The following is a 14436-nucleotide window of genomic DNA, read 5'->3' on the forward strand; positions in this document are numbered from 1 at the left end:
TGCAGTTAAACCAAGCTTTCACCAAAGGAGCAGTAGGAAGCAGGCAGCTCTTGAGCTCTTTTCTGGGTGTTACAGAGTTAAAATGAAGTTAATGGGCAGACTGTGGAAGGGGCAGGCAGAGAACTGCTGTTAAAGGATAGAAACAAGGAAAGGGGATGGTTAGTTCTGTAGGAATACTTGCTGACTCACTGGCTTATCTCAGTTAGCATCAACCTCTTCAAGACCACAGGGCTCATCACTCTATACTGAACTTCTACCACAGAGGAAGAACAGCTCAGACTTTTTTGGAAGAGATCTTTGTCTAACACACCTCTATGCTAAAAGGAAAGAAGACACCTAAATTTTAACCATGCTGCTTGTACATGCCCCAAGAATAATTTAAGCTCCCTTGGGTGGAAGAGGACTGCTGTCATACCCTCTTGAGCTGCTTCATGGGGTGAGAAAATCCGAGCATCACCACAAGGAGATGTGCTGATATAGAGATGGAACTGCACATTCTCCTTCAGCTTAAACCCGCCTTGCTCCGATCTGATAAAAATGGATTTTTGCTGATCTTCTTTATTGCTGAAACAGAGAAGAAAGCTAGAGTGAAAACTGTCATTAACATGGAAATAAGCATAAGCTGGGCAGACTTAACAGGCATTAAAAACAAACACAGGATGGCTGAAGATTCTGTAATATAAATCTAACAGTTATGACAATTAACAAAATTAAAGGACCATCAAGACAGGAAACAAAGAGCCTGTGGCAACCCCAGATGTCAAGAGCTTTCAGGCACTTAAATGAAACATCAGCAACCTTTAGCCCACTTCATATTATTTTGATTTATATGTTTACAGTTTACAAAATGATTGCCAATTATTTTCCCTGTCCTCCCCTCTCATGACTGACACCTCACTGAATAAATGTTTTGTTCAACTCAAACTTGAGGGCAAAGGGCACAAGTTCTAAATTCAACATCCTAATGCAACAGGACAAGTGTTTTACAGTGAAATAATGAAGACAGATGTATTCCACAGACACTTTCTCAGCTCTGTGGGATCAGCTCATCATTTTTTCCCTCCAGCTTACCTTAGGTAAAGCTCAAGTTGTGTGTACAGAAATTTCAGCAGACACCGTCGAGCTATAATTTCTGCATGGCAGTCATTTAATGCAAGACCACGATCACTCATGTATTCACCATTGATGCATTTTGTTCCTGTAGAAACACTTATTACCAGGGCATCTTTCACATCTGTACCTGCAAAACAAAATTTCAGGAAGGAGATACAATTAACATCACCAATAATGCAGTGAGTGATCTTCTTGCAGAACCGAAAACAAGGCTCTTTTTTTTGTTGTTGTTGTTTGCTTCTTTTAAAAAAATGGGTTTTTCTTCTGATAATTTATTTAAAACAAAAGCTTCATTGAGCCATACCTCCCTGCACCAGCACTGTCTGTGGCTCTTATGAGAACTACTCTCTTCATGTTGGAGTTCAGACAAGTTAAAAATTGAAAACCCGCAGGTAAAAAGTGCTGCTTCAAGAAGAATCATTAAAGACCGAGATTCAAAGTGCTTTTTTTCCTGAGGTTCAGGCAGCCAGCAACTTTCAGCATGTACCTTCTGGCCACCTACGCAAATATTCACAGCCACTTTAGAAATCTGAAAGGCACTGGTTTATTAAAGCAGCAACACATCATGGAAGGGTATTGAGCCAACAACAGGAAAGGTAAGACTAGGGAAAAAACAATTGTAAATGCTTAGATCACTGTAAAGATTACCAGTATAATGTGTAGTTCTTGGTATTAAACCACCCCATGCAATAGAATTTTAAAAGTATGTTGGATGGGTGTTTCCTATACAGAGAACTGCCTTTATCACTCAAAAAACCCAGGTGAATGAAGGACTAAGAAAGACAGACCAAAATGCCACTTAGCAAAACAGGGGTAAAAAAAGCCCAACAAGTTAAAATGAACCTGAGCCCAGCTGGGCCCTCCTGCCCACAGGGCTAGAGGAGAAGCAATGAGCTGCAACACAAGGCTATGCAATGGGGTCATCTAATTCCAGGTGTTGCCCAGACATGTATTCATGGTGAAATATTTTCTAATTCTGTGTAAAGCTATTTCTACAGTTAATCAAAACATATTCATGTGTTAGTTAAGTCTTAATTCTTTGGCACATGACTCTTCTGGGAATTGCACATACAGGGCTGTAAATAGCATAAAAACCTGTTAAATATCACAAAATAAAATAAACTACAGCACATTCCTCATGTATTTGGGGCTAAAACAGTGTTATTACCAGATGGAGGTCTGCCTGTTGCTCAGCAGTGCTTGAGGAGCATCAGGGCTTCCCAAACCTGCCAAGGGCCTGTGTCAGTGGGAGGGCAAGAGACCAGCAGGGGACACGGCTGGGACAGCCTCAAAATGAGCATTCCACCAAGGGTTCACATGGACTGAAGACCAAGATAAACCTTAATGTGAGGAAAACTCAGCAGCAGCGTGGTCATATATTAGTTTAGGGCAGAACTTCACCGTTTTGGGTGATTTGGACAAGCAGAGATGTTGGAATTGAAAAAAGAAGGAGGCCCGGTCGCTCCGGCAGGGGGGAGAAAATTGCAGTCCAAAATCAATGTGGTTGATAAGAGCAAAACTCCATTTATTAGCAATCCAGAGGCACTTATATAGTATACCAGCTTGTTAACTCTTAAGTCACTTAAAACTTATCAGAGCGCATTTCTACTTCTACATAATTGGACTTGCATTGGCAAGCTTCTACAGTTATGTTATGATTAAAAGAATTCAGAGTTTACCTCCCCTTCTCTGGGTCTTATCTGAACAGCTGCAAATCTTCAAACTCCAGTTCTCTTTGTTCCCAGCCCTGTTTTTTTCACACAAGAATTTTCTCATGCAGAGTTTTTCCTCACACACAGGCCTTTTGCTTACAGGCCTATTGCTACAGTTCTTTTATTGATCCCCTAATTCTATCAATGATCCATGCCCCTGATCCTTTAATAATTGCAACACAGAGAGATCTCATGTCAGCACCCAGAGAACCATGACACCACTGCTGACACATGCACACCACTGCCATCTGCCAAAACATCAACTGCTTTCTTCAGATATTTTTACTAAAATGACTGACATAGAGCACTAAGAATAAAACATGCCCAAAACAGGAATACCATCTACAAGGCCAATGGGGGATTTTATTTATTTTCCCAAAGTTTCATGATTAACTTTAAAACCTACATTTTGTGAGCTACTCAGATGTCTCAATCAGGAAGAGGACAGGAATTCTGTGGAAACAGGAGTGTTTGCAGGTCTAATTTTCCTCTAAGTACCTGAGATTTAATTACTATATTTAGTCCACCTGCAAGATTAAACAGTAAAAATATATTTCAATACTGAAATATATACTGGTTGACTGAAAAAAGTTAGTTTACTAGATGCAAACAGAGCTATCATATTTAAGCATTCAAAATACTATTTTTTTTTTATTTACCTGTTGTCATGACAATTCCAGCAAGGACTTTTCGACGTGCATGTGGAGATGTGAAATTTTCTGTCAAATCACTGAATTTATCTACAACCAAGCGTGCAACGGCATCAGCTAAAACCTGTAACACCACACAGAAATGCACATTAAAAAATTTTTCAAAAATTAAAAATTACAGGAGCATTAAGTTATAAAGATTTACACTTTTATATGATTGGACGAAGCAAATGAAGTGAGTTTTTATTGTTCTCTCTAAAAATTGAGGCATCACTTGCAAGTGGAAGCAGGGGTACGAGTACTCCATGTCTACTAAAACAAGGTCAGACAGCTGTAAGCCAAGCATCAAAGTATCTAATGCCTGTGATCCTGATGAACATTTGAGGCTTGGGAGAACAACTGGATAGACAGATAAGTCTATACTCTCATGCTCAAACCTCAAAACACATCATTTCAGTATCCTCAACATTGAGCCTGACAAGAAGATTGAAGTAAAAATCCATGCCCCTCAAATGAACCTTTTATAACAATCTAATTCCTTATCTAACTATTACATAAATAAGGGCAACTTTGTTTTCAACACTAGTTTAACACTTCCTATGTCTTATTACAAAATCTGTACAAAGTTAGGAATAGAAAACATCAGTGTATAACCCCAAATAAGCTGCCTCAAAATTAAGAAAGATTTCTGTCTTTCAGGAAAACTTCAACAGTCACTTTAAGTCAGGCTGTAAGTGGGGCTAACTTCTAAAATGAAGGAAAACTCCAAAATACCAGTCTGCTCCTGTTGACAATCCAGTTCAGCACTGCAGCTAATCTCACTGGCTGTTTTCAAGGCAGCTGGAACTGTAACTGCTAGAAAAGATGAGTCAAGACCAAATTCTTGAATTTTCACCTGAAAAGAAACTGAAGCCAAGGCAACCATATGTTGACAACCAGCAGTATCTGAGAGGTTCTAGGTGTGCACACCCAGCCCACAGCTTCACATGCCACAAAGGCACAGGTACTGTGTCACACCCACCAGTGCCATGCAGATGTTGCATGAAGCACTGGAACAGAGGAGCTGTGGCTGCCCCATCCCTGGAAGTGTTCCAGGCCAGGCTGGACAGGGCTTGGAGCAACATGGTCTAGTAGAAACTGTCCCTGCCCATGGCAGGGGGTGGGATTGGATGAGCTTTAAGGTCCCTTCCAACCCAAACCATTCTATGATACAGATGTGTTAGATGCCCAAAAGAAAAGGGGGAAAGAAAATAAAAATAGAAAAAAAGAAAAGAAGAAGGTTTGAGGACCACCAGCCCCATTCACTCCCGTTTCCTTAACAAGGCTCATGAGAACCAACAGCCCAGAAATGATGTGGACATGCTCTCAATGTTAACTTCCTTTTGGAAAAGCTTTAGCAGCCAAGGAAGAAATAGCTAAAGGTTGGGTGTCATGATTACAGAGCTTGGCAGCTCTCACCAGAGCCTGATAGGTAACACTGACCAGCAGTCAGGTCCCAACTGCACCAGCCTCATCCATGTTTTGCAATCGCTCAACTTGTGGAATCAGAAGACTCTTGACATTGCAAACACCAATTTTGTTGATACATTTGAACGGACTGCAACTCAGAAACTCCATATATTTTTTGGGAACACAATTTGGCTCAGAGGCTATTAACATGTCCGGTCAGACACTGATTTTCAAACATGGTCTTTTTGTTGCTAGACCCAAAACTGGGTTACAGTCCATGTTCTGCCAGCACCACAACCACACAGCACTAAATCTGCATTTAATTGTCCTGGTACTTACCTAATGCAGAAAGCTGAACTTTAAGGTAAATACACAAAAGAAAAAGCAAATAACTGAGTGTTTTTTCATTTCTAAGACCCTGGTCTTAGAAATGAAAAATTAATACACAAAAGGCTTAAATTATTAACCTCCCTGCAGCCATGCAGGCAGATCACTGTATAGCCAAGGCACAGAGTCCCCATTCCAGTGTTTTATCCCTAGCCTCATTGCATAGTTACAGCTATTGCTTCCCAGTAGCAAGTTTTATGCTCTCATTTCTGTAATCTGTGTATTTTCTGCTCTACCCTACACTGTCATGTGCTAGACTGCACATGGTAAAATCATGCTGAATTGTAAAATCATGTTGAATGACATTGTGGTGGAATATAGATACTACAGAACCAAACTATTCCAGACAGGGATGGACCTGATCCACAAAGAGAATATATGCTTTAGGTCACTTCCAACCCAAACTATGCTACGCTTCTATGCTTAATAGAGGCTTCAAACCTGCTAGAAGAGGCTTGGCATCCAGGGAATAAAATATGTGATTCACCTTTGCTCAAAAAAAAATTTAAAAAAAGGAATGGTGCCTGGTACCTGGGGGAGTCTTCCCCAACACTGGGAACTGAAACTGCCAGGTGTTTCTGGGAAGAAATCCATGGCTACCTTGCCTGCTAATGCCACTGACAAAAGGCTCCCTAAACAGCAGCTGGGTAGGAAGCCTGCATACAGGCTGGATCCATTAGCTTTTTCCAAAAGGATCCTTTTTTTCACATAACAAGCAAAGCAGAGGAAACTGTGGTGTTGATATACAAACAAGCACGCAGTGAGTTCCTCCAGGAAGATGAAAGCTGGCACAGCAGAACGGGATGGAGTTGCATCTCACTGAACCTGGAGCTAAGCTGCTGGCAAGGAATTCTAAAAACACGTGGATGAACTTGGAGCCAGACACTGGGAAGGACTCATAAGAAGGACTAAGCAAAACTCAAGCGAGACAAAATGACCCTTGGAGATGCAAACAATCCAGGATAAACGGGGGGGGGGAGGGGGATCACTGCCAGAAAACAGGCAGATATATTAAAGATTCGTTATTTCTATTTGATACACAAATAGTGTGACAACAGCTGGGCAGTGAGGAATAAACACTACTAAATGCCTACAGATGTAGTCACTAAGATTTTGGTCTTTTATAACAATACTCCCCCAAGAAATTAGAATTATCCCTCTCTCCCAGGCAGTCTATTACATTGACATAGCTAAGAGCATGGAAGACAAGGGAATAAGGCAGTGCTGGGAACAAGACTTACTGGCCAGAAATTACGTCCTCGCTGTCCCCATCTCAAAACTAAGGACTTGAAGCTGTTTCCACAACAAGCCCAGGCCACTGACTGGCCTGAGTAGGGATCTTTCACATCTTATTCTGACTCTACTGCCTTTCATACAAATAAATATTAATTGGAACAGAAATTGAACTCATGTCTCACCTCCCCTGTGAATGCTCTAACATCTGACACACAGTTTCTCTACCCTCGCTCCTGCATTAAATCATTATTCCAAGTTGAGTAATTCAAAAAATAAAAGACCTAAAATAGCTGACAGTTGGCTCAGTAAGGCATGTTAGCTCCAAGTTTTTTGGGTGCTCCTTTCTCTGATTAAGTCACAGAGAATCCACTCCTTTTCTACACACACAGACTGGTTTTGGTTAAATTCAGGTGTTGCAGCAATGTTGTAGCAGAACTACCCTGACCATTCACACTTGAAAATATTCTGGAGCTGGTGAAGTTCAGGTCAATCTGGAGCTGAAGGAAGACATTGGCAAGCCATGGAGACCACCCAAGATGAATGCTGGTGATCCCTGAACAGTGGGAAAGGCAGCAGCAACAGCTCACAGGTCTCACGGGAACTGACCGAAGACATCTCAAGTCCTCTGTGCTCTCCTTGGATCTCCAGGGAACTTTCTCAAGCAGAAATGTTCTCCCTTGTTTTGGTTTTTTTCTTTTCTTCACAGTTTATGGCTTATGTGAACTTCCCACTGCAGGTAAAATCAAGGTCAACCAGGTCCTCCCCTTTAACAGCGACCAGCACACACAATTCAGAGAAGTTTCCTGTATTGATTTAAAGAAACTTCTGCCTGGTTGTAGAGTCTTTCACTGCTTATGCTGATGTATCTTGTACATTTCTTCCAATTCCACAGCAATTATTCCAACATATAATTCATTATATTGCCATAAATATATTCAAAAGTATCTTTTTCCCAGGTTTGAATCCATTGCATTCTTATTCTCCTGTATACACTAAGCAGTCCATTGCAATGAACTGCCTAGAACTCCTCAGTACCTCTCCAGAACCAGCTTTCCCAGATCCCCACTCATGTTCATAATTATTTGCATATCTTTTCTATATTTGAATAATTTTTTATAGTTCCCCTCACCCCATGTTGAACCAGGACTAAAAAAGCACTTCAAGTACAAGTAGCCATTCAGTACTGGTTCTCATCCCATTTCTCCTGCTTAACATTTTGTTTCAATGTCTGTCCACAACAACAGAAAGGATAAATTGAATTTAGTGAACGATTAAAAATACTCTCTCTAGTGATGTTTTTCAAACTGATCTCATTTGCAGTTACAATGCTCATTTGTGGAGCTCATCTTGCTTTCTCTCACAACAGTCCAACTTCCTAATCTAAATAACTGTATTTTAAGCTTCAGTGTGTACAATTTCAATTTCTACCTCTCTGCACACCTTGACTAATCAGTTATCTTGTTAAGTAAACAGTTTGAGGAGATAACATTAGGAAAACCTCCATCTCAGCTTTCTAATAGAAGCCATTAGTGGCCTGAAGAGGTGATACCTCCAACCAGCAGGATCCCACTGTCTGACGGAAAACTTTTCCCTGAGTGACGCCAGCAGCCTGGACTGCTGAATGTTTGAAGCATATACTGGGGAATTACTGCTACTGTTCTTTTCTCAGTTTTACTCCAAAGCATTTGGTACTGGTCTGAGAACTTCTTTTGGGACAGCACCATGCCATCTTTGACAGAGGTGTGAGACCCCTCCAGAGAAGACCACCAAGATGTTCCAAGAGCTGGAGCCCCTCTGCTCTGGAGACAGGCTGGAAGAGCTGGGGTGTTCACCTGGAGAAGAGAAGGATCCAGGGAGACCTTAGAGGCCCTTCCAGTGCCTGAAGGGGCTCTGGAGACGGACTTCAGGACAAGGGCCTGGAGTGAAGGAGAAGGGGGAATGGCTTCCTACTGACAAAGGGCAGCATTAGATGGGATATTGGGAAGAAATTCTTCCCTGTGAGAGTGGTGAGGCCCTGACACTGAGAAGCTATGGCTGCCCCAATCCTGGAAGTGTTCAAGGGCAGGTTGGACAGGGCTTGGAGCAACCTGGAATAGTGGAAGGTGTCCCTACCCATGGAAGGGGGTGGGAATAAGATAATCTTTAAGGTTTCTTCCAACCCAAACCATTCTGTGATTCTATGATTTTTTGATCAGTTCCCAAAGCAGAGCTAACCATAAAAGTATTTTCTTTGTTTTGGAGAGGCAAGTCCCTCTAATGCAAGTGTGACAACCTGTACAATCCCACCACACCCACTGCCAGGTGATAAATGCACAGCTGCTGAGTTCTTCAGTGGGACACTTTTACCCGCTCTGAGGCACACATTGAGTGTGTTCCCGAGTTTAACTCACTTTCCCAGCACAGAGATGTTCCTCACTGCAGGGAACCTTCCTTCATCCCTGACAACAGGACGAACAACAGGCCAAGCTGTGAGCAAGCAGACAAGCTTGAATTGAAAAACTGAACCACAGGATCAGCACCTCGATAACCCCCTGTACAGACCACAAGGTTATTCTCACACCCATTTCACAACAATCAATTTTTGATTGCAGCAACCCTTCTGTACCCTTTGATACTTTGCACATGTGTTTCTGCATTTAACTCTCTTTGGGGCACCTGCAGCTCTCAGGAGGTCTGGTGGGGTCACAGACAAGATTTTTCAGCCATACTCACAACCACCACTGTCACAGGGATCATCTCTCATCTCAACTCCATTCTTCTCATCACAAATGAGCTACAGGCAGGTTTGGATCTGCCACCCAGGCAGTCAATTCCAACATCTTCACTAGCACAACTACACTGTACATCTTTTATTTCCCCTAAGCATTTGGTATTTGAATTTTTCCTCCCCTTGCATATTTCTAGCTTTCATTTTTTCCAACCCAATCAACATTTTATTTGGCCCACATGTTATATCAAATCCTATCCTCATTTACATCATTCCTGCACTCTCAAATTTTTGTGATTTCACCCACTTTAGGATTATCTCTGAATTTAACAGTCTTTTACACAGTTATCACTATCTAAAAAAATTAAACAACTCACAGACTTTAAAAAAAGAAGATAAATAAAGCAGGACATCTAAACACCACAAATGCTTAAATCATTAAATACACACAGACCAAAATCACTAATACATAAAAGACCTAATGTAATTCCAATAACAGTTAATTAAAATTCAAAGCAAAGCAACACAGTGAAGTGCTTGATGACATCCTGATGACAAGCTGATCAAAAGTCCCTGAATAAAAAGATTACTTGAAATTTGGTCTAAATGAGGCAGCACCCATGTAAGATCTTTCCCAGCTCAGCTTGGGCTTTTCACACTTCCCTCTTCCAGTTCCAGTTTTCACCATTTTACTGATGCAAGAACTAATAACACATGAATTACTGGCAGTGAAATTTTTTTGGTGTCTGGGGTCAAATCTACTTTTAAAAGCAGAGAATGTACTCCGCTTTTAAAAAGCACAGAAATCACTGAATCTACTGAAGAAATCATAACTACCCAAAACAGCATGATCCTGGATTTGAAAATGAAGGAAACATTTATCAGTAACACAATAATTGTGCAACGTTAAAATGAAACCATATAGGAAGTTCTAAAATATGCATATTGTCCATGTATTTTGCAAAAACAATGTATTTAAAATAGTCACAACATCTACTTATACTCTTTGACCCCACGTTATCAAATCAGAACAGTATGTCAGAATTTTAATGAAATCTAGAACAATGGTTTTGAGATAGAAAAGGTCAAAGCCTTGAAATTCTAAAACAGAAAGTTACTAAAGAATTCACAGGCAAATATTTTAATTTAGATGGGAATATAGTATCATTAAAAGGACCCAAGAGATGCAGTAGAAAGACAGTAGTCAAACAATTATTAGTGTAGTTTGACTGGGAAGATACATAAACAAGAAAAGAGAGGAGAATTCTTCTGCATTAAAAAAAATTCAAAATTACTCCATTCTAGTGATTTTAAATTTCTAGTCTGTGTCCAGTATATTTGATATTTTCTCTAGTTCACTAACTGTTTGATTTAAATTATTTCTCAGCCAGATTTACTTGCCTAAGCAACTTCCATATGCATATTAATTCATCTGCCTAGAGCCCAACCCTTCAGATGACAGCCATTTAACCACACATCCTGGATACATGCATATGGAATGTGTTTACACCCTGGAAATCAGTGGCAGTTGCATCAGCCTCACTTAATCTGACCTTGACTTCCAACAATTTCTGTTTGCAGGAGAGAATGATTTTCTTCTCTGCTAAAAACTGTTGCATCAAATAATAACTTCACTTAAAGCAGTAATTCTCACTTGAACTCCATCTAAGTCTTGCTGCCTGAGATGAGCAAGATGTGATTCAATCTTTCCCCAGCACAAACCATAATTCAGGCTGGCACTGGGGCTCTCTTACGCAACATGGTCAAGGTAGAAAACATCAGAAACAAAGCCTCTTCTCTGTGCAAGAAAATACACATTGTCAGAAGCTACAACTGGATAAATCACCTAATACATATAAACATATATTATATATATGTATATATACACGCACATATCTACGGAAGCAGAAACGCTGTGCAAACTGATTCAATACACATGACTTGACTCCTCTTGCTCATTACACAAAGCCATCCACAACACCCAAAGGGTTTCTCACCTGTGGCAAGTGTAACTGGAGCCCCTCGCTGGGAATGGGCTGGCGAGATGGAGTCTGGTCCAGCTGCATGTTAAACAGGGATGCCAGGGCTGACTGAGCAGCCCGAGCTTTTGCCAGCTTTTTATTCCTTCCTGAGCCTTCAAAAGTCTGACCGTCCACCGCCACAGCCATGACAAAGTTTTTGGCGTGGCTCTCTCCGCTCTCCGAGAGGAACTCGTACTTCAGCCCCGGGCGCAGCTCGTTGAGGATCATGACGGGGTTCTTCCCACTGGCTGTGGGGTAGGGTGAGGGTGGGGGGAGAGGCGACTGGGAAAGGCTGCTGGCTATGGCAGACGATGGCAATCCGTAGTCCCCGCCCGAGCCAAAGGACCCGTCCCCATTGGACCCCAGATAAAAGGAAGCGTCAGAAGGGACTGGTGTCTCAAACCCGTTGAAAAGGGTGTCGGGGAAATCCGCTTGGTCGGATGTGAAGTCCGTGTTGACCGACAGAGTCCTGCCCATGGCCAGGTGGGCTTCTGAGGCATTTGGGAACTGGACGAAGGAGCGCAGAGCCTTCTCAGCAGCATGAAGCTTTGGCTTTCTTTTTTGTAGGGCCAGACCCCTCAAACACCTGCCCATTGACCTCCACTGCCATCACAAACATGGGGGCGTGGACCGGCCCTGTCTGGGAGAGGAGTTTGTATTGTAAACCAGGTTTAATCTCATTAAGCTGCATCAGGGCATTCTTTGGCAGAACAGGGCCAGGCATTTTCTTCCTCTTCTTGGGGCGAAATTTGGAATGGCCATTGTTGCCTTCCTCCAGAGGTCTCTTCCTGCTGCTGCTGCCACCACCGTTGGAGAGCAGGGTCCCCTCCCCGGGCCCCTGCCCGGCGCTGTCCTTCGGGGGAACGTTGTCCACATTGCAGTTTTCTTTAATGTCGGTGCTGCTCGAACCTGCGATGCCCAGAAAGAGTAACTTACAATGCCTTCGGTGCAGGATCTTGTAAATGCAAAATTTATAGATTCCTTTATCTCTCTTTGTAACTGGTTAAGTGATGTGTGCTCACAGGTTAAATATTTTTGTAATACAACTGGAGATGATGATAATGTAACAAACCTCTCAATAATTCAAGAATTAACACAATCTTCAAACTACACACTTGATACAACTGTACAGCAAAAAATCACTATAACTTTTTTTTTCATTTTAATTATGCTGGAACAAAACTTTTACTTGTAAGTTATATTTAGCCTAAAAAATTCTTTACATCAGAAATATATATAGCAACATATGCCCACAAAACAAACAACTGCCATTAGTAAAATAAAAATGGATGCTTAAGACCACAACTCTGAGACAGATATTTATTTCTATTATATTATCAGTTTAGTCACGTTACTTTTTTATCTCAGTGATTTTAGTTGCTTAAATTGAAAAACTACATAAATAAAACCTTCATTCAGAGCAATAAAAAATTAGGCAGCTCTTTGGTAGGTACCATGACTGAAGAGTGTTTGAATGCTTTTGTTTCTGTTTAGCTATTCCATATTTTTCAAATTCAGTTCTTTTTTATACCTTTCCTAAACATTCATTTCACCTCATCCCAATTTTCTCAGGAAATACAGCTGCCCACTGTGCCAGCATGGCCACAAGACTACATATTTCCACACAACCTTCTGTTAAAAAGATCTCTTATTCATCATTTACAAAGAGTAATTCCTTGTTGAGAAAACTGCAGTCATGGAGTTACAAACCCAAAAATCGCTAGAGATCCTCTCTAAGGCTATGCACAACAGAATTGTGACAAAAGCTGCCCAGTCATAGTGATAATATTTTAATGAGCGGGCAGGGGAGACAATATAATATTAATTTAATGATTTGTTTTCAAAAATATAAGTTGTGGCAATGATGTCAGAGCTGTATTTAAGGAATTAAATTTGCTATAAGTTCAAAGACCTCATTTTCACCCTGATAAAGAAACTTAGGAAATTAACTATTTGTGCTTTCTATTAGCATTTATGAACGAAAATTTAATAGGTCAAGTATTTTTAACTCTCCTGTTCCAAAACTTCAATAGATCTGTATTACATCTACACTGATCCAAGGTGGTAAATGCTCATTGAAATTAGAGCAAACCAAGGTGGAAGGAAGCTCTCTTTCACAGTGACACATTCCTGTGACACTTTTCAGTCTTCCCTAAGAATCCCCTACCATGCACACATCACTTCGCCCAGGTTACAAAGCTGATGGAATGGTTACTAAATTTTCATTTATAACATCCTCCAGCAAAAGCTCGATAGGTTACTCCTTTCGGTGCTCAAAGAGAAAAAAGGGAAGGAAAAAAAAAGATCAAAAGAAAAAGCCAAAGTAGGAACACATTTTGTTAAAGCACAGCAGCACAACAAAGAATTGTACAGTACTGATCATGCAATTAAGTCAATTAAATTTGGTCAAGAATTGAAATTCTGAAGCATTTAATTGCTAGAAAACTGCTAGATTTAATCAAGTATCTCTTGTTCAGCCACAAACCACAAACATTGCCTGGAGAACGAAGGCTATAGGGCCACAACTGTCAATACAGTGTTCATGCATATATTCTTCATAAAAATATAAATTTATGGTGGAGGAATCTAAGGACAATGGAGGACATTTTTAAGTCTTTCCTTACAGTGAGCTTCTTACATCTCATCTAAAACATCATTTCTGGAACACTGCCCTTACTGGTGGCACCAGGTATTTGTTATCAACCACTAAGACTTTCAGGCTAAACAAATCATTAATACTAATTAATGGTCTCTGGTTTCATTTCTTTTTATATGAAAACTACCAGTGCCTGTGGAAACCACAGAAAGAAAACAGGAGTTGAACAGGCTCCAGCTGAACGTTAAAAAGAGTAATTTTTGCATATAAGCACGGCAGCTGAACTAACTCCTTCATCAGGTAGGGGAAACGATGTCCTGAAAGGGAGGAAGGACTTGTAGGGAGCAGGAAATAAACTTGCACGCTTACCTTGTCTCATTAAGAGAGAAGGAAAGAAAACTACTCCTTGCCTGAGAGCTACTAGGCTTTGTTAGCTTTGGAGCATCTGCAGGGTGGAAGAAACTTGGAAAGAAAGCACATAGGGAGCTGATCCTGAGTCAAACCAACAGACCAGGAAAGGAGGTAACACTGTGGAGTTGATCCAAATCCAAGTATGTGATGGAAA

General features: G+C 40.9%; 1 protein-coding gene across 1 annotated transcript in view; it reads right to left on the reverse strand.

Annotated features, from left to right (window-relative positions):
• The window catches only part of ADARB1 (adenosine deaminase RNA specific B1), a 63790-nt gene that overhangs the window by 16934 nt on the left and 32420 nt on the right, over positions 1-14436 (reverse strand). Inside the window, 5 exon segments of the mRNA XM_039554698.1 lie at positions 416-564; positions 1072-1240; positions 3485-3599; positions 11252-11824; positions 11826-12184. Coding sequence (XP_039410632.1) covers positions 416-564; positions 1072-1240; positions 3485-3599; positions 11252-11824; positions 11826-12184 — 1365 coding nt within the window.

This window comes from Corvus cornix, chromosome 7, assembly GCF_000738735.6.
Source record: "Corvus cornix cornix isolate S_Up_H32 chromosome 7, ASM73873v5, whole genome shotgun sequence".
Taxonomy (NCBI): Eukaryota; Metazoa; Chordata; class Aves; order Passeriformes; family Corvidae; genus Corvus; species Corvus cornix.